Here is a 25,579-nt window from a genome sequence, read left to right on the forward strand (position 1 = left end):
TTTGGAATGTGTAATGATGATCATTAAACGACAAGAAGATGATGCACATTGTAACCATGCATATGCAAAATCAGCTGGACAGCAAACAAATAAGTCTTTGAGAGAGTAATAACTCCTACTCCTATACACAGCTGTAAAGAGCGGTCAGTATACTTCCAGGATGCACCCGACTTCCCATATACAAATTTTGGGGGGCTATATTGCAAAATAGTACCCCTAATACAGATGTGCAGATTAGATAATAATCAAGTTCAGGTAATGAAAGCAAGGTAGGCGGACACTACCAATGACTCCTCACATCCTATCTTACCACAAGTATAATTCTGAAGCTGTTACAGTTTCAATATCCACTCTGTCACATTGCAAAAAGAAAAAAAAAAACTCCGCCAAAAACAGTCCTTAGCAAAACAGCACAGGACCAATAATGACATCAGGCTTGGTGTCTATCATCAATCATTTGTGAGAGGAGCATTTGTACATTTAGCTTTTCCTTGGATGAACCACAGGCTCTGTCTAGCTCCGTTGTTATCTACTCTTTTAATATACAATTTATATGCCACATGCATTTTTTTCTGTGCACAATTTATCTCATTTCTATCTCTACATAGGTCTGCTCTGTTTATTATAGCATCTGATACTTGACCATAATCCAGCATTTCCAGCTTTGATAATCTGAGTTTATTCATTTCTCGTGTAGTAGAGCTAGATCAAAAAATGTTGCTTTAAAGGTAGGGAATCCCATTTGCTTGCCTTAAATGAAGAGTTGTATAAATACAGTGGTACTGAGTATATGTTGAAGAGAATATCATTTTAGAAACTCCCATATAGTATTGAAAGTGGAAGGTAACATTTAGTACATTTTTTTGACGGTTAGATTTTGAATTGAATTGTTTTCGGGGCTCACCGTAAATTCCAGTACATTACTAGGCTACCTTTGCAGACCCATGTACTGCATGTGTGTCCATCATGTATATTTTGTGAAGAAAGTTCATCAACACTTACAAACATTTCTATATACATTCTTATCACACACTCTATATGTTATTACATCAGCTCTTGTACTTTTAGATTTGTGTCTATAGATCACAAATACAGAAGAATGCAACAAAAAGGCTTAAGTGTGGCTGACACACAGAACTACTGAGTAGTTGAGTTTTGTGCATTATTCAAATTTTAGATAACTGTTGACTTTCAAATTTCTAAGCAGTGGCCTAAGCAAGTCCCCTGAGGTTCATATTTAATGTTTTGCTGCATTTTGGGAGGTCTGTAAAAGGTATCCCCTACCTTTAAGAGCTTGACTCCAATATAAAACAAATCGCATGTAAATTCTGACTCAAAGCAGAGAGGATTCGCTGCCAAAATGAATAAGTGGAATTAATGGGGTGAAGAAATGTCTGAACTATGCTTTCCTTATGGATTTCTCATTTCCACTATTTGGTGTCCAGACGATGTCAAAATAAAAAATAATTATGCAGAGAAAGACAATTAGTGCGGAGGCTGCTGCCCATAAGGGTTATACCCTGGCTGGCCGTACGGCTGTGCTGGATACCCTTGTGTGGGGTAGGCTTGCTGCGGGGGAGGTTGGGTGGGGTAACCCTGGGGGGCCTGTTGGTATCCATACCCCATTTGCTGTCCATAGGGAGGTTGAGTTGGGTACTGCTGGCCATACTGCCCATACGGTGCAGGCATTGGTGTGGGGGCGCCATAGGAGGGGGCGTAGGAGGGCATGGGTTGGTAATAGGGGTTGGCTGGAGGGTGCTGGCCGTAACCGCCGGGCGCAGGTTGTGGGGGAGGGGCGGAGGCGGCGGCTGCAGGGGGTGGGGCCTGAGGTGCAGCAGCGGGCGGAGCTTGAGACCTGGGTGCTGGCTGTGGGGTGGAGCGTGGTGCTGGTACGGGTGGAGTCGGTGTAGGCTGGGTGGTCTTGGGCGGAGGTGGTCTCTCAGGAGGGACTTTCCCTGCATAAGGATGGAAGAACAAGAGGATTTAAAAAAAGAAATAAGCTTAACATGTGCTCAAGAAACCACCTGCAGTAAGAAACTGTAAATTGTCTCCTGCCAAGCAGAAGGGCGCTAAGGCTTGTGAGCTTGAAAAATCACAAAATATAATGTGTACATCACATGAATCACATGAATGAGCTTTCAAAACTCTGTTGAATTACATGTATGTCACAAACCAAAATTTGATGTTTGGGCAAAATTTCTTACTTGGGCCTTTCTGCTAGGCTGACAACAAAATTAGCAGCCCAAATGATGATAGCATAAAGTACTATGAAAGAAATCTCCTCTTCCTGATGACTTAGCTGGTTGAATTTCTTATGACATTCTCATTACAGATGCAAAACTGTGCCAACAGGTTAATCCTGTTGAATGAGATATAAAAAATTCACAGGATAGTACACAGATTTCATAAACTTCAGAATTCTGGAACAAGCAGGTTCCATAATGACACATTCACATTGAAGTTCTGCAGCTGAACCTACAGCTTTGACTTGCAAGACTTCAAACAACAGGAAATATTGTGAGGCTTGCTGTCTACTATGCTAAACAGAGAATTTGGAGCATTTGCACCTCCAACATGCCACACTTGAAAACAAATTTGAGAAGAAAGTATTTGATTTATAGACAAGCTTACAGTCTTGCAGTAATTACAGAATTTAATACAAAAGAGAAATTAGGTTTGGAAAAGCAGTTAAAAGAGATAAACAATTTACCAGAAAAGTTGTTTCATAGAGCTACATGTACATGTACAATGTACAATGTTGCAGATTGACATAATTAACAAAACTACAGCACTTTGACTGCAGCATGGTGTTGACCAGGGTCCCATTTCATAAAACTTGTTATCAGTGACAAATGCCACATTTCTATGACAAATTTTCTCTTAGCCAATCAGATGCAAGGATTTCAGTAGCTTATAACAACTATGACAATTTGTCACTAATGACAAGTTTTATGAAACGGGGCCCAGAATGCCTCCACTTTCTCAAGCAATCGCCATATATTGTTAGAAGTACACTGACCTTGACCACTGACCTTGAGAATTGACCATACCACCCCACCTTTGTTTGTACAAAGGAATTATTTCTCAATTCCATTATCCATCATGCCAAATCTTTGGAATTTCTGTGCACAAATTATTGCCAGAAAATGACATTTGTGCCTAAATTTAGTAAACCTTTGATCCTTTTCAGCCCTGTATCTGAAGACATCTCACTGTTAATGCACATCTCCCCTGCCTTCTTGCCAGATGACATCACCATTGACATTCCCAGCAGAAGCAATGGCTGGTGAATGACATTTTCAGTTACTATATAGCAATATTGCAATATTTGACCTGTCATGTCATGAAAACAATTGGCTACGTATTACTGAAGTTATGGCATTTTCAGCCAAAGGTCAATGATCCACCACCTTTGACCACAAGGAATTTTTTTTTTTTTTTTTTTTTTTTTTTTTTTTTTTTTTTTTTTTTTTTTTAAGCTTCATAACAAAATGTTTACCTAATGTTGAATACCTGGCCCAGGTGTTATGAAAATCTATCAAAGAGGTTTTCTTAATCACGTTAACAGTATCTGAGGAGCATGGATGGATGGGTGTACAATGTAGCACCAAAATCAAGTCACTTTCATCACTCTTTATTGTGGAGGCATACAAAAAAAAAAATAGTGGCACATTGAAACAGATTATGAGGACTGATACCAGTATTTATATCATCAGCAATAGACACATACATGCAGAATATATGCCATACCACATAATACATATCGTGTCCCTGGGACTAACCATGGAGCTACAGCGAAAATCAAATAACTACATAATACCAGGGACATGCAGATGAGAACAAGTTACAAAGCAAATACCCTGTGAGATACTACATACTCATCAACAAAGATACTCATGGGTATTGTAATGGCAGTTGGAACACCCCTTATACAGCTGTACGTAGCGCATGTTAGTTGGTCAGTTGCTATTTGGGCTGCGAATGCACATCATTAGTGTATCTTGTAGTGTGCACCTCCACAAATCTGACTTGTTGGTGCCTTACCACTTGAAATAAGCCTAGCATTTAAAAATTTGGCACCCTATTAAACAATATGCATAACCTCTACACTTCCATTCTTCTGCCACCATAGGCTGACAAAGGGAGTAAGATTTGCCTTTATAATGAACTCGTAAGGCCCAGATTTCCTACAACTGAAAGGAACTGTAAAAAGGTATCAGAAAAGCTCATGTCATTTTTTTTTCTCAGTGAATTGCAAAATTTATAGCTGTAACTCCATGCAAAATGCAAATAAACAATTACAAAAAGAAGAAATGAGGAGGAGGTAATGTCTTTAAAACGGACAATAAAAGTTGTTAAAATGTTTTGTGGGCCAGGGAATCACAGAGTTAACTTCTTATCCCACTCTAAATTCTGACTGGAAATCTAGATGATAAGTGTCAGCATGGATTCAAACACCCTAGTAAAGAATTCAGTGTAAACAGTGTTGACTGGAGATAGTCATAAGTAGGTTTACAAATGGATTTGAGCTTATCACTGATAAGTCTGTAATGGAGCCTACATGTAGGTACTGTACACCTACATTGTATTTTCTCCTTGTCATTCTTGTTGTCTTTCTACTGATTATCTGTCTGCCAAGCATAATTATCTGCTAGATTTGTTTAATACTATTCTGGCTCCTCCAGTTAAGAAGACATACCATCCCCAGTGCAGTGGCAGATCCAGGCAGGGGTGCACTGGGCACGCACTCCCCTTTATTTTCTGCTAAAACAAAAGAAATAAGATATAAAAAGCAAAAAAAAAAAAAAAATTGGGGGTGGGGTTTGTGCGCTCCCCCTTTAATTTCATAAAGGCGCTCCCCTCTTTACAGAATTCCTGGATCCGCCTCTGCAATGAGCCCAAATCATATCATGAAAAGGTTTTTGAAAAAGTTTTTGAAAAGGTCATGAAAAGGTTTTCCCATGCACTGCTAATGTATCTGCACCTTGTTACAAATCATTGATGAAGCAGAAGAGGTAAATCTCACTACAATGTGGCCTTGCTTTGGTCTGCTAGATAAAACAGAACAAACAAAACAGATGCTCAAAAAGCACAAAGCTACCAGCAAATATAAATGCAAATAATGGAAATAGTAACCTCTGTAATTCTTTACAGACAATTTACAGCTTTATCTTTTCAGGACTAAATCAACTTTGTTTGAAGACAGACAAGTCTTACACATAACACTTCTTTACCTCAATATGAAAGTAGAGTGTGGTGGAAAGTAAAAAGCAACAGAACAACACATAACAAAACAAAACAAAATATATATTTGGCAAAGCTGGAGTTATTAGAATTCTAATTATTTGTTGGCATTTGCCTTGTCAACGAAAAGTTGGCACCCCTTACCCGATAATGTGTTAGAAATAGGAATGAAAGTGAGTTAGTGATATTGTACGGCGTGAATCAGGACAATGAGGGAGTAATAAGCGAGATGCAGAGAAGTGTAGAGTCCACATCCTACCTTATTTAGACATTTTAACTTCTGTTTATTCTATCCAGCCATTATTTACCTGAACAGAAAGCAGCATGATGGATAAAAATGCAAAATGATATCATAATATGTGATTGCTACAAATTACTATTTTTTGTTTTGTTTTGTTTTGTTTTATCATCATTACTTCAGCATTTGAAATGCCCTGGTATAATGATACAGAACACAATATGACGTACTTGCGTAGTATCCTACAAATACACTGCTTGATTGAAACACATAAACATTGCTTAAGATAATCTTTGTTTTCCTGGATTTGGGGCAACATTTGAAATAGAAGAGTTACCTCCCTGCTACTGAAATGTGGTTCACTTATGCTGCTGATGCTGTAATTTTAGACCTGTAAACATACATTGTATGCTTGCATACATACATGTAATGAACAGAAATAGACATCTGGTGATTAAATTCAAAAGGAAATGTAACTGCTGAAGATCTCCGAATAAGAAACTCAAAACCAAACCAGAAGAACAAGTTGTTGCCCTGTGTTACCTAGGACTATAGGACAATAATCTGATCAATACATCAAATCACAATGAGTATTTTCCACCTTATCATGTGTCTCCAAAGACTAAAATTCTGTGTCATGCAGCTAAAATTCTGTATCATTTGTCTCCAAAGACTAAAATTCTGTGTCATGCAGTGAGTGCATCACAACAGACGACAAAACTATGACACTCGTCATCTCAGTAATATCAAACATTACCAACTACAATGACATAAAAATGACACCATTTGAAATGAATCATTAACAGTGGGTTAGTATGCTCTCATAAAGTGTCAAAAATACCTGTCACTTAAAATTTTATCCTTGTTTGATGCCAAAACATTTTATTCCAGGCTGACAAATTTGAAATTTAGTAAGAATCCACCATGAATCTTCCTAGGCTGGACTAGCAGTGATATCTGAACTTCTGACTATGAAATATTTAACCTGTGCAATAATGCAATATAATATGATGAGAGTGATCTATCACTGCAGAGAAGTTACTCTAGATACTACAGGGGTTTTGCCCTGCTCATGTTACGAATATTCGTACAGCACTTGCAGGAACATCTTGCATTGGACAATGATGTAACATACTGACAGTCATTTGTGTATGAAGACATGAATGAAATAACACTATCGCATGCAGAATGTTGTCATGACTGTTTCACGTACAGACAATGAAGGTAGAAGCTACAAAGACAAACTATACAGATCAACAGAACTGAAATGAAGCACAGAAAGAAACAAGTGCAAAGGCTGGATGAATCAGTCCCAAGACAAGTCAGACATATATCTCGAAAACACTCTGGATTACTAGAAGCAAACATGGTATGGATTGCTATGAAAGTCTCCAGTGGTAAGAGCAGACTTTGATGGGTTACTGTACGAGCTGAAATTTTTGCGAATTACTACATACAATGTTGTATCAGACATTTTCGCTTGTTGTTAATTTTGCGGTTGCGAGAGGTTGCTACTACACCTTTAACAAAATAATAAAAATAAGTAACAAATTGAAATACAAGCATTAATGCTTTTACTTCAGTGATTCCTGTATGTAAAAAGCAATGTGTTCTGCATTTGAAGTACTGTACATGGCTTTATTAACGAATTTATTTTTTAGAGGATATGTTTTTGCACATTCTTGTTTTGCCATGTTTTTATATTCGTGGGTTATTATTTTTGTGGTTCAAAGGCGATATGCAAAATTTGCAAAAATAAAACCACCACAGAAATTTCAGCTCATACTGTACTTTTCTGTGACAATGGAGCACTGGATGACATCTAATGGCAAAGACAGCTATGCAAATAATCAAATCAAACTGATGCATTTCCTAACTTGTTCTAAAAACTTGCACTACTGTCTTGACGAAAAAAAAAAAAATCAACACTTCATACATTTCAATAGGTATTTTTGATTTATGAAATAGTATTTCATACAGATAAAGCAAACAAACAAACAAACAAACCAAAAGAATAATATATTTCAGACAAATTTATCTGCAAAGAGCCTACAGGAGGGAATCAAAACGCATTGTCGTAAAATAGGGGAGGGCAGTCATTTACACGCGAGACATCTACACCATTAAACTCTTCAGAACCACATCACACAGACAAAAATTGGAACCTAGAAAAGAGCAGATAAAGAAGATTGATATACTGTGTAATTGCACATTACTACTGCATAAATACATGTAGGTGGTAGGAGTGGTATCAACAGTGGTGGTGGTGGTGGTGTGAAGTGGCAGGAATTCTGGCAGCAGGAGTGGTAATGATATGTGACCCACTACAACAAAAGGATCCGAAAGTCGGTTGATTTTCTGAAAATTGAATGACATTATTCCCTTACTCTTCCACTTAAATTTCATATAAGATATGACTCATAAAAGTACTCAGTTGTGGAGATGTTGATGATTTTATGAGAGTACGTCGAGCGTGGTCTTAAAGAAATTAGTGTTTCGAGAAAACCTTCAAAGTTATCTTTCCGACGCAATCATGTTCAAGGGGTAGCAAGAAATGTTTCACCTATTGACAATAGAAGGTATGCTCGTAGCAACCTCTGCAATGTTCATTCAAGCTTAGCACCAGCGCTCTATGCACAACCAATAAACCAGGATGCCACGCACTAACCAGATCACTCCCTCATTGCTAGGGGTAGAGTCTATCTGCAGCCCTAAATCCAAATCTTTAGACACGTTTCTGTTCCGTTAAAAGTCGGAAAATCGCGGCCCAGAAAAATGCTAATTTCTTGCCTTTCCTCTGATCATTTAGCCCCGAAATTTCAGCAGATGATAGACAAAACATTACACTACCAAATTATGCCAAAAACAGAAATTCGATGGTTTTGACTGATTTTGATAATCTGACATCAAACTTGATTTTCTCAGCTTCGCCGTCAGCGACTTTCGGATCCTTTTGTTGTGGCGGGTCACATACAACAGACATGATAGTATTGGTAGCAGTGACATTGGTCAAGTGGTAATACAAGTAATTTGGTAGGGGTAGCAGTGGTAGTAGAAGCAGTTGGTAGTAATAGTAATAGTAAAAGTAGTGGTGGTAGTAGTAGATCTAGATCCCGTTAACAGCCCGGCCTCAATTGCGTGGCCAAGCCTCGCAATTTTGTCCGTTTACACTGCTGGGCTCGGCCGCGCTTTTAATTCAAACCTTTCAATATTTTGTCGTAGAGGCGCTCTGCTTGTAAACAAAGGCAATTTGGTATTGTCTGGTTTTCAGACCCTTTGTCAACTGAATTCTGTGGCGACGAAGTCGCCGTTCGGGCAAGGGCCTTTGCCGAAGGAAAAAATCCTTTGCAAGAGAAAACCACCTTAAACTATACAAGTTTTCGACGTTGAGGGGGCTAATGTCCTGAATAGCGAAAGATACAGGCAGAGGGTTTGGAAGCCAGACTAAAATTGGCCGCGCATTTGGCCCAGTTTGCGTTTAAACTGAGAAAAGGCCGGGCTCGGCCGCGGCTCGGCCGCGGCCGAAACCACCTCCAGAGCGAGGCCAAATGCGTGGCCAATTTTGGCCTCGCATTTGGCCTTTTGCGCGTTTACGCTGAAGCGGAGGTGGGGTAGAACTGGGTCATTTTGATATCCCTATGTTGTGTACTAGGTATCATCCTATCTCAAATAATGTGAATTTGTGTATTATTATCATCAAAGACTAATTTTGCATTTTGCACACAGCATTGACATTCAAATTTTGTGATGTACAACAGGATATGTCATTGAATTGCTACTTCCTGTATTTTTAATTAATTGTTGTACTTTGTTATTCTGTTGCAGGGCTCCCAAGAATAACAGAGTATAAACCACTGAAGGGGCTACCGTGGGAAAGGAATAATTAATAAATAAATAGATAAATAGTGGCTGAGAGATGATGGTAGCAGACCCTGCAGAAGGAGCAGTGGTAATACCAGTGAGTGCAAAAAGAGAAAGCAATAAATTTCACTTATCTCAGATAGGTAGTTCATCAAACAGCAACATCAGACATGCTGATGATTAGCCTAGTTTATAATCAATTCAGCTAGCAATCGTAACAGAAGTCACTGTATCCACACTGACTGCAATTCAAAGTATGTAAACAGGTGGGACTAGCAAGCTGGTCCCACAAAAAGTCTTTAGCCTATCAGTATCTGCACACATTACTCCTATCTTGCATAGTCTCCACTGGTTGCCAGTACTCTCTTGTATCAAGTGTAAGGTTCTTACACTTGTATTAAAATATTTTCATGGAAATGCACCTGCCTAACTCAGTGAACTCATCAAGCCATATCGGCCCAGGAGTAATCTACTTTCAAAGTCAAGAAATCTCTTCCCTGAAATTAGTGTGAAATCCAAGATATTTGCTGATAGCACTTTTGAAAAATGGCACTATCATGGAACGATCTACCCTAAACATTAAACACATTACAGATTTCGATACATTTAAATTTGAGCTAAAAATTTATATTTTTTATAATTGTTGATTATGTTCCCGTTATACGAACATTTGAAATTTCGGTATGATTTTGTTTCCGTATACGCGCATACAGACTATCTCATGGTATTATGCGTGTCTGAGAATTGTGTCTGACAAATGCAATGTTATTATCATTAACCTGTTGAGGACAAGGTGATTTTGTTATAACACACGTTTCCCATAGACACCTGTCCTAGTATATTCGGGACCAGTCTTCAACGGGTTAATCTCTCACCTGCATTGTGGTGGCTGGGTGCAGCTGGTGGGGGCACAGAGGGCTGGTTGGCAAGGGACTGGGTCAGGTCACGGAGTAGCTCCTCCTTCTCCGTCTTACGGGCAAAGCACAGGTCAACGACCTTGCTCTGGAACTTGACCAGAATCTGGGTCAGGTCATTGTAGAACTGAGAAACAGAAGCAAAGAAGAATACACATTATTAACATCACCTTTGTCATCTCCATTATACACAGGGCACTTAGGGATATTTAGAGTCTGGTTTTTGAAAAGCACCACAAAGTAGGGTAGGAAAAGAAAGCTCGAAATGATTACGTCATACATCATACATTATACATTACACATGCACACGAAGAATATAACATAAACACGAGGACTTATTCTAGTGGCTTAAAAGTGGTTTCAAAAGTCATTCTAGCACCAAGATATGATATTCTGCCTTCTTTAAATAGTGATTTTGTGGATGCCATAGCAAATGTTACATTTATAATTCCTTTACTTGATGGAACATTATCAGCTATTAACACAGATTCTTTTCATAAGCATGTCACATATCATAACAACTGACAATCACAATGAAATCCTGAGTCCAAAATATCATACGACAACACATTGTACATGATATGGAGCACAGAATTAGAAAATTCTCAATATTAATCTCCTGATGTAAATAATTGTGTAGGAACAAACATACCATGACAAATATTCAACTATCTCTTTTTGCCAAGAATAGGTTTGTACAACACATTGCTAGATCAACTGCCTGTTAACTCTTTATGTGCCACGTTTGCAAGCCTGACTCAGTCGACGGCGTGCCAACTTCGCATATTCTGCTCAAACGCACAAATCTGCCCAAACCGGTAGATAAATCGCCAAATGCCACACTTCAATGAAAGCATTTCTCGCCATTCCGTTCCTCTCACATAAAGCTTCCATTTTATGTGGTGATTGACTAGCAAGCGATGTTCACTACTGGATTTGCCTGTGTTATTCTCAGTTTCTGTCACTGCTTTGGTGCAAAAGTCACACCTTTACAGTAATGTAGTAACTGGTCATTTCAAAGAAAGACAATCATAGATATGTCATACAATCTACTAAAGCAAAGCCTAGCATTTTCTCTACAACTTTGCCGACTACATGTCCAGCTTAACAGAAATCTAGAGAAGTTACTAGATTTGAAAAGCAGAATGTTTCCCCGAAGCATGACTACATTGCTTGAATCTCAGAATAATGTAGCGCACAGAGGGTTTACACCATGGCACATAAAGAGCTAAATAAGCTGATGGCAGCATCAGCACCTACTTTGTATCCCTACAAAAGTTATATGTTTCACAATGTTGCCTCTAATTTTTGAAATTTTTGAAAGACCCTACCTTTGTTCCCTCCTGTAAGTTGGAAGTCAGCTCCATGTAGCTGTCAAAGGCTGTTGCTAAGTTACGCAGCATCTCCTCACGCTCCTGGCCGCCCGCCTTCGTCTCCTTGGCTGAACAAAACCTGGTGTTGGCATCCTGTCGTTACAGCACATGATCACAATATGTGAAGAAACTGTGTAATATTGTGACAGTTCAATATAAAAAAATGATAACACTTTGCACAAACAAATTGACTGCCATAGTAAGAATTTATGTGATAACAGGTCAAAATTTGTAGTAATGGCTTCTTTTTCTGTGAAATATTTTTGCTGAGCTACATGCAGTGACTTACCAACCCACTCTTGTCTTTACAATTCAGTTCAGTTCAGTTCAGTTTTATTTCTGCATTCTGCTTTCGATACAACAAGATAAAATTCAACAAAGTGTCCGCATAACAGTATGAACAAAATAGGATATTGATTGAACACATTAGTATCCATGACACAGGAAAGCAATATATTTGCCTCATTCTAACAACTCCATGCACTATTCTGACACATGAAATTCAGTAAAACACCTGGGGAGGAGACTATGACTGAAAATATGACAGAGCGCTGACCTGCACATTATTCAGTACTGTCTCTTGGCGACGCAGACTCTCCTGCACCTGCTGTATGAGGGCGCCATACAGCTGGTCTAGGCTGGTGTTGGAGATTGATTCCTCATTGATTGCACCGTCGGCTGCCAGGGCTTGCATAAATTTGGGCCCTGAGAGGGGGAAACAAAGAAATGGTCATTCACACTTCACTGTGGGTATGGTCCCCTTTGCTTACAATTAAACAGAGCAGTGGAGCTGCAAAATGTCACTTAACCTGTTATTCAAGGACATGCTGATATTGCTATACCGCAAAAGTGGAAATTTTCCCGCATTTCCCGCAACCAGAAGCAACATGAAAAATAAAAGCATGCGAACGCGAATATGTTTGGATGCCATATGTTCCAGTAGTTAATTTCCCGATTCCACTGAATTAAAACATGCAAAATTCATCTTACCTGACCAAGAGTGAAAAATTATGTGCGCGAAAATATCCACATTTAAAGTAACTCACGTTTCCCGTAGACATTTGCCTGAGTATACTCAGGACTAGTCTTCAATGGCTTAATACCCTACTAGGGAGCCAATATTTTGTCCAGGAATTATTGGTAACAGGGATCATGTGAGCCTGACATTACCAAAGCCAGTTTAACCTTTCTACAACACTCCAAAGAGGAGTCTAAGTAATATCATATGTTAATTTAAAATCAAACAGTTAGAATAATTAATCATATTAACTCCATTTCATAGAGATGTGAATATTTTGCTCTGGGAAACGAAGTAAACCTCAAGAGCAATCGTTTTCAAAAGTATTTTTGATGTACGCAAAACCCTTGTGAATGCTGTTCGATTTTAACCATCAATTTTACTCATTAAACGAAGCTTACATGTATGTGATCACTACAAAGTAACACTAGATTGATACTTATTTTTTCATGGGTAGGGGTAACTGAAGTGAAAGGAACAAGGAAAGTGTGAATAAAATGTGTAAACTGGGAGCAAATGCTGTCAGAATTTCTGTTGCAGAACTGTTCTACATGCACCAAGAACATAGTTTGTGATTCATTGGCAAATATATATACAAGAAGTAAACTTACTGATGTCAACTGTGGCACTCTTGATCTCATTTTCCAGGACTTCCCGCACAGTTTTAATCTCATCCACATCCTTCATGAGCTGACGAAGCTCCTGTACCACAGGAGTTCCCTGGAGGGCTGAAGCCCCACTCGCTGAGGGGAGATCGGCAGCTATCTCTCCCTGTAACAGGAAGTGGATACATTATATATGCTATTTTACATTTGAAGAGTTTGATAGCAAAACGAGTTAACTCTATTTGCGCCAATTTGATATATTTGCAATCAAAACCATCAAAAACAGAAAATAACAAGAAATATGGGATACTGTTAATCATACTTTCAATATACAAATGATGCATGGGTGTGAGTGTGTCAGTAGGAATTATGTGCATGAGGTAACTACGGAATGCTTAAACTATGAGGCGAAGTCAAGTGGGTTCAGGCTAAATCCAAAAGTTACCTTATAAACTAACTGTCCTGTTTTTCCATCAAGGTTTATCTTCTTAGTCAACCTATTGTCATTGAAGTATCAACATGTCTAGCTCTTACATCATACTTAAGTTTATTCTTATGTTTTTGCACTATGGAACAAAGAAACACTTTTGGGAAGAGTTGACTCAGGTATGCTGTTGACTTACACCACGTCAGCTTATAAAGATTTGACAGTATCACACAAAAAATACCTCTTAAAGCATTCCTAGATGTAACACGGGTATGTTGGAGAACATACAGTTGCTCTAGTCTGAGTTCAAGTTCCCTCCTTGGTAAACTCTTTTGTTTTCCGATGAAAAGGCCACCAGGCGACCACCTTAGCACCTGGCATTTGTTTGGTAAACAAACCCCTTTCTTATACCTGAGAGGTGAATGAACCTCATCTGGCGTGGGTCAGCACAAGTTCTTCACTTTGCAGAACTGTTTTGATCAAGCCAGATATGTTCTTCCCCTGCTCCCTACAGGTGTCATATCTCACAAGGTTAGGGACCTGTTCTTGCATCAGCTCCCCCTTCTCCCTTTTTTTGTTGAGTGAATGCCCCCTGCATCCCCTTACCCACCAGCAGGCTACGACTATACATTATAAGAGCAAGTGCGCTGTTACAGTGTAGCTGTCGCGTTTGCAAAGAAACACGGGCGTTACATAGATTTCTCTCGACTTTGTATGTAGATCACCAATCACCCTCACTTTCAAACAACTTTGTTTGGGTACAGTCGTTAAGGTCACAGCATAAAATTGATTTTCTTTTCACGGTCTTTTCCTTTGTTACAATGTTGTATTGGTTTTGTGCAAGTTTGTATCATGCAAATGCTTTTTACTGTACATGCATGCATTTTTGTTGGAAATGAAAACAAATGAATGAAATGAGAGAAATGAATCTAAACCAAGGCCTACCTCACTCTTTGAGAGGATGATAATGAACGGCCGATTCTGGCTGTACTTTTCCTTCACGATGTGGTCAGCTTGGATGGCGTTGTTGAGGATAGTGCGGTACTTGCCGGCCTCCGTCCGCAGCGAGGTGGTCAGCTGGTCAGAAGGCACCCTGCTCCACTTCTCCTTGAAGCGTTCTCTCATCTGATTATCAGAATCCTTCTCCTCATCCATTTGTCGCACCGCCTGGGCACAAAACAACGTTATCATCATAATGACCATCAGAATGGTATTGGCACAATTATCTGGTGTTAGAGTTCAAGTGTTCAAGAACTCTTTAATATATACAGTGTATATGCAAAATCAGCTAAACTTCATAATTTCACAATGTCCCTAATTTTCATGCACAAATTTTCCTACCTTTTTATCTTCAAAGTTTTGCTCTTTCTCAAACATACTAAACTATTAACTGAGCCAGAATCCCCCTTTAAGAAACATATTTTCTCCAGTTACCCCAATAGGCAATTGGATAACAGCCAAACACCATTCACAGGCAAGTGCCAGATTCATTTCACTTGCTTCCCCAGTGTGATGTTTTGGAGGATAGTCCAACAAATCTCAACACCATTGTTGGCCTCATATGCTTTTAAGCAGGCACGTCTGAACAGATAAAGTTCTTTAACAGGTATATATTCAATTAAAGACTAGATATCAAATACAAATCTACTCTCACACCACACATTTAAATTCTAATTTGTCCTCTATCTGAAAAAAAAAAATGCATGTGCTTCCTAAAAACAATGTATCCCCAACAGAATTCTGCTCTCAAACCACCAAAGTGGTCTCTGGTCTCATCGCCACCTGAATGAGAAGAAAAGACATCTCACCTCATCGAGGATCTCTCTATTTCTTGTGAGTAGATCCGGAAGCTCGTTGAAGAGCTGGTCGATGCTCTGTAGGCCTCCCTTGTCCTTAATCGCCTGAGATTTCTCCAGGACAGACTGCGGCACGCTGTCTCCTTTCAGATCTTCGATTGATGCCGGCAAATTCAGCGATGCCAACACACTGATAAACGGGAAAAACAGAAGCGCAAACACTTAAATTCTACCCATCACCCTCTGGTGAGTTTGATAATTTGGTGACAACAAAAGAACAACAACAACAAAAATCACTTGCTACATCTTCACGATTGACAGGTTACGGTTTGGATACAGCTACAAGTTGTACATTGCTCTTTCCTTGAAAATTCATGGGCGAATATGTTTTACTCCCTGGCGTATAATGATCATTGATTACAGGAACACAGTGGACTGAAAGTATTGTAGAAGGTTTCGAAATACGGCCTGAGACTTCATTTTAGACCACAAAAATACACATCATCCTGAATCAAGATCCTTTCTTTATTCATTCACTCCATAAAGATTGCAAGACTCCTCTCAGGATACTGACTGAAGAATACACTTTTAATACAAAAGCTGATGTCGTACATGTCAAATGTACACCTCAGCTTTTTGATCACAGATCACATCATTATGGAGCAACTTGGAAAATATTTACAGGGTAAAGAAATTGAAATCTAATGTTTTGTGGACTAAAAGTGGCTCAATTTTCACGAGTGGCTACATGAGTTTATACTACATCTCACCTGTTCATCAGTTGTGTCGCCTCTCGTAGCTTGCCCACTTCTCTGTTGACGATCTCCGCTTTGCGGTTGTCGTAAGCAACTGCAGCATTGTGGACACTTAGAGGAACTAACCTCTCAAACAGATCTGGACAGGATATGAATAAAGTCTCTCCATTTAGAACCCCAAAAACTTCCATCTCTCAAATTCTACACAGAATATTTGATGATTTTATTCGTCTTCCTTGTCGAAACTTTGGTAACTCAATACATTTATGCTACATTTTCTATTCTTTTACATGCACAAATCATTTAATAGATACTGTGCTAGATTCACACGGAAGGGTGTTAACATGTTCTAATGTAAGCTCAACAATACAACAGCAAATGAACAAAATTGGATAATCAAATACATGAATTAAATTCTCTGAAACAAGTAAAGTATAGCACAACCATCAGCAAAATATAAAGAATTGGAACAAAACCAAAGATGAGCCCTGGAAACTTGTACAATCAAATTGACAAGATGCTAGCACCTGTAAACAGGAAAGAAAAATCTAACCAACAGATCCTGATGACATGGGTAAGGATAACTCTGTGAGCTTGGCGATCGGGGCTGTGCCTGTCTTCGGGAGTTTCTCCAGGCTTGGGACGACATCATGGTAGATGAAGTCATTGTCCTTCTTAACCGCCACGAGTTCTTGAGCGATGCGCTTGGCGAAGTCCTTGACATCGATCGTCTGTCCACCTTTCCTCTCAACCTCCTTCAACAGGTCACTGGCATGCTGGGAGGAGGGAGGGGTGAGTGTAAAAGACAGCAAAGAAATGCAATGACATTGTAAACACCAGCATATTCTAGTATAGAAAAGGAAAAAGAAAATTAAACAGTGGTCGTCATTTACTTTACAATAATTACAATGACCACTTAAGGTGAGATTATCCTACCCTCTGACCTGACAAATTGTGATGTAAGCAGGTGTAAAAAAGTCTGTTCATGTTAAACTACTCTTCTTGTTCTGACCTCCTGCCCTAGAGTGTGGTATAAAAAGGGTATGAACCTAAATCTACCCTTCTTGTTTTGACCTCTTGCTCATGAACCATGACCTTCTACCTCGCTCTACAGGTGTAGTATAAAAAGGGTCTGAACATGAAACTAATCTTCTTTTTCTAATCTCCTGCTCTTGACCCATGACCTCTCTCATCTCTCACTCACAAATCTTCTAAGTTTTTTCATTAGTGGGCCATCCCACACTCTACACTGACCACTGTACTACAAGCCAAAACAAAGGCTGTCCTGTCCATACAGTCTCAGAGTTGTCATATTGTCTTCAATTTCCATGCCATTTTGTATATTGTAAAAGAGGACATTTTGGTGATGTGGAAATATTTGTGCATTTGTGCGACCAAAAACTGGTGTAAAAATGAAAGCAAGCAGATAGGCCTATCTTTGCTTGTTATATGGAGCACTATTTAAATGTCTCAATTATACAGAATTAAAAACATTCATCCTACCTGCATGAATGTAAAAAATAACTTTTACAACATTAAGCAATTCTAACTTAATGCAAGCTCTGGAGGATAACACTCCAGAGTCACACCTACCTGCAGTCTGGCGATCTCCGGACCATACGACTTGGCACCTTTGCACACCATTGCCTGGTGGTACTCTGAGATGGCGTGCATGTAGTACTGTTTGCCCAGGACCGTTGGGATCCACTCCTTGGGCAACACCTCCTTCACGTGGGCCACCGCCATCTGCTTGGCAGCGTCGGCGTAGAACTCGCTGGCGGACATGGCCACTTTGGACACCACAGCGTCCTTCATTTTGTCTGTCAGTGGTAGAAAGAAGTAAGTTCATGCATGAGTCTGCATCATACTGCCAGTTAACAACCCAAAGGACATATACCGTACACTGTAAGCACCTGCCCTCTCCAAAGGTTTGGGAGTTTATGCCCTTTTGATTCTCAACCAGATATGTAAACATACTGCAATGTAGACTGTTTACCCATCTCCTGGTGCAATGGTCAGGAAAGACAACATGTTCATCAACCTTTCCACGTCATCAATGTACAAATAAGAATTCACAAAATATTTGCAGCTTCTTGGTCCCAAACTCCAGCAGTTTTGATTCAGTGTTGAATGCATTACAGTTTTTGGGGACAGGGCAGTCGTGGAACTAAATCCTTTTGATAGTTATGGCTGTGACACATTTATATGTGAGCCCTTTTATCAGAATGTGAATTCTACTGCTTTAAACAACTTCTTGTAAACATTAAATTAATGGCCCTATCTACAAAGTGGGTGAGAAAGAATAACTTCTTGAGAGTATTTTGTCGAGGTAACAATGTATTTTATTATCTATTTACTAGATCATACCACCACAGTTTACCAATGCTCTGAAAAATACTAATGATATTCAACAAACATCATATCATACTACAGTGCACTCCCGTTACAACAAACACGGTTATAACGAAATTTCGTCATAACGAAGTAAAACGTCTGGTCCCAAAATTATCGCCATTAAAGTCTATGGTACAAAATTCGCTTATAACGAACACGGTTATAGCAAAATTTTCGTTAACGAAGTCTTTTCCGAGCACCACTGACAAAGAAAAACAAAAGAAATGTGCTCTGTTACAACGAAATGCGATTTGCTTTCGAAAATACGCAGCGGAACAAGCATTTATAGCGTCTCTGCATGGGCGAACGCGTCACATCACTGTGTGTTCGCTTGGTGTGTCACGCACAGTTTCCAAGGGGAACTTGCGTTATTGTTATACAATAATCTGAAATTGAATTTACTATATGTTTTATTGTTCACATAGCTTTCCAGTATATGACGAGTATTCAACAAACAGAATATGATATATGCGTGGCTTCCTTGTTTTCGTTATTGTATTTGTTTGGTTATAACAAAATTTCGTTATAACGAAAGAAAACTGCCGGTCCCGAGCATTTCGTTATAACGGGAGTACACTGTATATCCAACTCTGCACAATGGCACTGGTCCGATGGTCCCTAAACTGTAAAAATCACTGTGGAACAGTAACTTTTTCAGGAATGGACCAGTAAAACATGGAAAAACTGGGTACCTACTGTGCAGCCCTGCTATATCAAATAATATAATTGCACATCACATCACATCACATTGATCACATGACATGACATGACACGACACGACACGACATGACATCACATCTCGTCACGCCACGCCATGCCACACACCACAACACACCACACTACACCACACCTCACCACACCACACCACACACAACACACCACACCACACTACACTACACCACACCACACCACACACCATACCACACTACACCACACCACACTACACCTCATCACAACACACAACATTACACATTGCATCACATATTAGCCACAACATCAACTGCGCTGCCATGCAGCCCCATGTACCGTGCTGCAGTGCTAACTGCACACATCAAACTTAAATCCACCTTCAACCTCAGCCAGGATCAACCTCACCCACCTTGTCTGGCTTTCCTAAGGAAACTCTCCTGGGCCTGGGCCAACATGAGGGCGCTCAGAGCTCCCAGGCAGTCAGGCTGCATGTCGTATGTTCGGATCTGCTGCACAGCTGAGTACACATTGCTCTTCACGTAGCTGAAGAGACCAGCTGCAGCCTGGAAAGTACAAGAAATGAAGACTTGAGTCATATACAGCCTTTGAGTTCTATTTTTTCTCTCTTTTTCATCTTCTTCTTTTGAGCAAAATACACAGTAAGGTGAAGGTCTGAATACACAAACAAAAACAAAAACAAAAACAAAAACAAAACTGGCAGTAAGTTAAAGGCAAAACATAGTTCTCAGGAGGGCTCAAGCTTCATTTTCCACCATTTAGAGTTTGCTTGTAATATATCAAAAGAGTCTGCCAAGAAACTTGTCTGGCTGAAGCACTTTGCCAAGGAAATGATTTGTTTTGGAATATTTAGAGATCAAAAGTGCAAAATAATTTCTATTGTAGGACGGTAGTAGTACTAGTACGCAACTTTTATTCCTGAAGAATCCTCCCCTGGTAGGAAGAACGTAACATGATGATTGATCCTGCCCTAGCAATTGTATTTCCCAACAATTACAAAACATTACAATGTAGCAACCATGATTGAATAGGTTCTCAGATTGCAATTCCATCCCCCTACCTTTTTGGGCAAGTATTTCTCGTTTTTATCATTACCCAACTGATATCACATCATTATTTCAAACATTTCTTACACATATTTGTCCAATTTACAGCAAAAATTGAAAGTCTCTGCAGACACAGGAGAGCTACATTTTGCCTTTAAGATAGTCAAACTCAAAGCCCCCATGTGGTATAACAATGAAACACTCCTGCACAAAGAGATAAAATACTACTGTATTCTTAGTTTGAAAGACTCTTTCTCACCTGAAATTGCTTCGCTGCATTTTTGAGGCCGTCATCGTCATCTGAGCTCTGGAGGGCACCGACCTGGCTGTTCATGGCGGCAATGTTGAAGACGACGCAAACCTTCTCAAAAGCAGCAGAGGGAGCAGCTGCGAAAAGTGGAAGAAATAAATGCAGAATAATAACGTGTGACAGCTTGGGAAAGAATGTCTCTCTACATCTACCATTGCTATCAATTCTAAGATAGATTCAGTTTAATTCATGTTAATTTTTCCACATGCTACAAAATACATAAACTCACCTATAAGAGGTATTATATTACACTTAACAGTTTCAAGGGAACAGATGATAGAGAAAAGAAAATACATAGCACCTGAGGGAATCCATTTGGGGCCTATTCCCTAAATTACAATCAAGTGTTTACTTCTACAATTTCAGTAGATACACATTTATACTGGAATGATATCACTGCTTTCAGTCCCAGATCAAACTTAACAGATCAAAGTTAACACCCCACCCCCTCCACATACACACACAATCAGCTAGTAATCAGTTGAACATCTGGATCTAAACTCCATCCATGAGTTGGGGTTGTTGTTAGGCTTTTTGCACCATTTCACAAACACTCATTCAGAGATCTCATAGGGACTTCAAACTTGAAGACAAAAATCTGATTAAGTGTTATATAAATATAAGCTAATTTCATCTTGTGCATTTTGCTTTTATGTCAAAATACTGTTAGTTTTAATGAGGCACAACTGTTTTTGGATATTGGAAAGGCATTACTTCACAAAGCAAATGATTAAGATCAAAGATTACATAATTTTTTTATTTGACCTTCATTTTCTCTTACTTTGTTTCCTTGCTCCTCCAAGGAAAGAACCTTTGTCAAAAGCATCTTGCCAGCCAAAGTTAACTGCAATCTAATGGAGACAAAAAAAGAGGACAAAAATATTAGCTATCAATGAAAATATGTCAATCTTAATGGAACAAAAGTCTTGTATGGCAATCAGCACTTTGCGTTTATCAGTCTCATACATAAAGAACATTGAACAAAGAACGATCTATGGGGCTGAGCAACCACTGACATGCATTTATCCTCAAGAGAAGATTTACATAGAAGTATCTTTGTCTTGCATGGTGTCCAGTTGTAAAAATGTGTTGATGTTGTTACACATTATGCCACAATGAAGTACAAAAGACCCTTTACAAGACATCATTCTTTTATCGCAGTTGATTACTAGTAATCTTCTTTTGCATGAAATTTTGCCTGAGAATAGTGCAATGTCAATGAAGCAATCTTTAAAGCATATACATGTATTCACTGCTTGTTTGGGGATTATTTGTGTGTTTTTCTTTTAATATGAAGAAGTCATTCATATGAAATACATGCATGTGCTTGTGATAATGTAATCTCTCTCTCTCTTTTTCTTTTAGCAGAATATGCATCTCTCATAGCTTTGCAGGTTAAACCACAGAAGTGGAGATAACTCGTCAATCGCAAATTTAAAATGTTAGAAGATGCATAACCAAGCAAAAGAGATACACATGTTCCATAATCTACTTACCTCACCTTCTTTGGCTAAAGATATGATTATCTTAATGACCTATCACATGTCAACATTGTTGAAATATCATTAGTTTTACTCTGAAATCTCTAACTTAAAACAAACAAACAAACAATCTATCAATACTTGGCAGCAGATTTAATGGCCACCTTGGTACCCACATTGTGTTGCTCATAACGAAAAGAAAATGTCAAATTAGGTCCAAATATTTGAAGTGAGGTTATTCTTTTATTTGTGCAGAGGGATGGTATCTTTGGGGGATGTCTCTTCAAATTCTGGAACATGTATTTGTACAGTCAGGCAGCTTTTCAAAGATAGAATGCAATGTATTACCTGTCCTTCCATGATGGGTAGCTTCCCATCGATAGCCACAAGCTGGTCATAGTACCTGCATAAAAAAGCAAAGACTGATCACTTAATAGGGTAAACATGGGATGAATATCAATTGGTTAATCATATTAAATAGCTCTACAAATATAGATCAATTATATCAGACTAAGAGTCCAAGACCTCCTTGTTTTAACCTACTACTATCCCAATGTTGTAAATGGGAAGCACCAAAAGCAAGCCGACCATAACACCATCCACCAGGATTCAATTGCCAGCTACATGTAAAACATATGCCTTTGCGTGGTCGAATTTTGGCATGGGAGGTCGAACCTTGGTCTGGTGCTGGCTTTTTTTTTTTTTTTACCTGTACATGCATAACTTATACTCTATCATCCAAAAAAGATATACAGCTCCCTCTCTTGAAAATGTACAAGTAGATTGTCTAGTTTCATTTTGTAGCTATTTGTGTTTCTGACGAACACTTTTGAGGGCGACACAAGGTTTAAATCAAGCTCTCTAGACCAACCTTTGCAACATGGTTCTGCACGCACGTGTCGTAGGTACTCTACTTGATAGAACCCTACTGAAGTACTGGGGCCAATAAGGGGGTGGGTAGCGGTAGATGCAGCATGCATTAAATACGATCAGGTCAGGGCGCTAGGGCCAGGGCGGCAGCCGGCAGGGACAGACAGCGACAGGGATAAACTTCACCAAGAACCCCCCAGATTCCTGTCTTTCTTCTTCAAAGGATACATTTCCAACTTTAGATGTTGCCAGCTAAATATTACTCCGGACTGAGAAGGGTCTAATACACTAGCTAACTGCAACGCAAAAATCAAAATGAAAATGGGAGTGGTGATGGTGTAACGTTATTTATTTACAACATATTATACAGCATATGGGACTACACGATTACTTACTTTCCCAGTAGGTCGATAGAATTGGCATGTTTGTCCAGTTTTCTGCATACTGTGTTGGTCCTCTGCTTTGAAAATTCTTTCAGTTGTTGAGAAAAGTCTTCTCCTTCGGGTAGATCAGAATATGTGTTTTTAATAAAATTCTGAAGTGGTCTCTGAAGCTCCACTTCAGAACTATTCTTCAGCGGAACTGCCAAGAACGTCGCCATTTTGTAGTCTCTTCCGTTCAGCCGTCATACGTACGTGTTAAAAGTTCTGTGGTTTGGATTTGGTTTACTACTGTATCAGCATCGACATCCGCGGCATTACATGCGCTATCACCGGAACTCTACGTGTAATTCAGCCCTCGCTAGACTACCAACAGAGCTACTGCAATATCTTTGATGGCCGTTGTTATTATGACAGGAGCGTTTGTGGAATATGACGTCATTTAGGCCATCACGCGGGATTTACTCAGTGCATACTGGAAACAAAACAGGGCCAAACAGACAAACGTCCCACCTTATAATACGAATGACATTTGTGAACGTGTTTGAGAATATAATGACACTCGGGCCATTTGTTATTTAATCACGCCGCATCAGTCAGGCCTACTAGTCCGCACTGTTCAATGGAAGCCAATATAACACACCCTCGTTGGGATTACTAAATGAGTGCAACGCGTTTGATCTCGATCATGCTTTAAATAAAAGATAGGCCCTAAAATAACAAAACTGGTTGAACATATATATTTTTTTCTAACGCAACATTGACGATTTATCTACAATCTGAAGAGGTTATGCTTACACCGGAAGTAAAAAAAAAAAAAAATACACACAAAAACATGGCTTGCAGGTGTGTTCGTAACATCTGGGACCCGTAGCATCTGACAACCAGGAACTACATGTAGATATCACGCAACGTTGCATCAATGTCAAACCTAAATTCACACTTCAAAAATAACACAGTGCAAAAAAAAAAAAAAAAAAAAGAGAAGAAGATATCAACAACAAACAAACAAACAAACAAACAAACAAACAAACAAACAAACAAACAAACACAAAACAAAATGTCCTGTTTTTGTATACTGTTTTGTTTTGTAAGTACTTTGTCCCGTTAGTGCACTTAGTCCCTGTTGTTGTACTCTGTGCTTGTCCCCTGTAAGCGCATTTAGTCCTTGTTATTGTACTATGTGCTTGTTGTTAACTATTCTGTAACGCCTTGATTGATAACTGGTAATTATGATATTTTAAATGACTCACTGTTTTCATCTTGCCTTTGGGGTTCAGCCTCGAAAGGTCAGTGACCTATTGCTGTTCCCCTCCACACTCGTCACTTAACCCGAGTCACAAATTTTGATTTTTATGTTGCATTATTTTCCTAATGACTGTTTTTTTTCTGTAAGTATATGTTGTTATGTTATATGAAATTACATTGATTTCATTTTTTTTCTTTTTTATGAGATGTGGAAAAATAAACTTGGAACTTGAAACTTGAAAATCAAAACGCCCCTTTATTGACCCGCTGCAAATGACATTATCGATAAATGAATCAAGTGAATGAATAATGGTATAAACACATCACCAAATTAAGAAATAAATAGGCGAAACCAAGAAAACAAAATGAGTAGAAAAATACCCCCTTCCCTCCATACCTTTTGGCCGAACAAGATGCAGAAAATGATTATGCTCTATTGGGCCCAACAGGCCTACTTTATGTGGAAGAAGTGAACAAGTCTGGTGGTTCTGGGCGTCCCACACCCCACACCCTCTTCCGACCTACGTCAACATTTGCACAACAATTGCACAAAAATCTATAAGACACAATGGACCAAATCTTTGGAATACACTCCCAGATTATGTTAAATCGTGTAAAACTTTATATTCTTTCAAGGCTAGATTGAAAACTACATTACTGTCAGATTACAATCTATGAATATAGCATTTGAATATATATATTTTTTTGTATGATCACATTTCTTTTCCTGTAAATTAGATTTAAAACTACAATAATACGCAATGTTTCTGTGTCTATCATTTCATTTCATTCCCATTATCTTCAGCATCACCACTATTACTTTCATCTTCATTATCACATTTTTCTTCATCATTACCCTGTCAACATCATCATACATCACCATCATCATCATCATCATCATCATATTTCAC

General features: G+C 38.9%; 1 protein-coding gene across 1 annotated transcript; it reads right to left on the reverse strand.

The window, feature by feature from the left end:
• Positions 1-377: 377 nt before the first annotated feature.
• LOC139725952 (programmed cell death 6-interacting protein-like) lies at positions 378-23,641 on the reverse strand. The gene is made up of 15 exons (XM_071637035.1): positions 23,436-23,641; positions 22,519-22,573; positions 21,471-21,540; positions 20,639-20,766; positions 19,725-19,878; positions 17,825-18,051; positions 16,785-17,007; positions 16,247-16,370; positions 15,489-15,666; positions 14,626-14,847; positions 13,260-13,419; positions 12,187-12,335; positions 11,589-11,723; positions 10,219-10,384; positions 378-1,955 (listed from the first exon to the last, which is right to left on the reverse strand). Exons 1-15 carry the CDS (start codon positions 23,639-23,641, stop codon positions 1,486-1,488), a joined length of 2,667 nt encoding a protein of 888 aa, XP_071493136.1. The 3' UTR covers positions 378-1,485.
• Positions 23,642-25,579: the final 1,938 nt, after the last annotated feature.

Source organism: Diadema antillarum, unplaced genomic scaffold, assembly GCF_040938485.1.
Source record: "Diadema antillarum isolate AM-2024a unplaced genomic scaffold, OU_Dant_1.0 seq00000069_RagTag, whole genome shotgun sequence".
In the NCBI taxonomy this organism is placed as follows: Eukaryota; Metazoa; Echinodermata; class Echinoidea; order Diadematoida; family Diadematidae; genus Diadema; species Diadema antillarum.

Excerpts from the sequence above, each read along its gene's own strand:
- LOC139725952 (XM_071637035.1), bottom strand. The coding sequence starts at position 23,641 with ATGGCGACGTTCTTGGCAGTTCCGCTGAAGAATAGTTCTGAAGTGGAG. Across the intron at positions 12,336-13,259 it reads GAGTGCCACAGTTGACATCA|GGCCCAAATTTATGCAAGCC; the intron begins GTAAGTTTACTT and ends TCCCCCTCTCAG. Across the intron at positions 1,956-10,218 it reads ACCCAGCCACCACAATGCAG|GGAAAGTCCCTCCTGAGAGA; the intron begins GTGAGAGATTAA and ends ATCCTTATGCAG.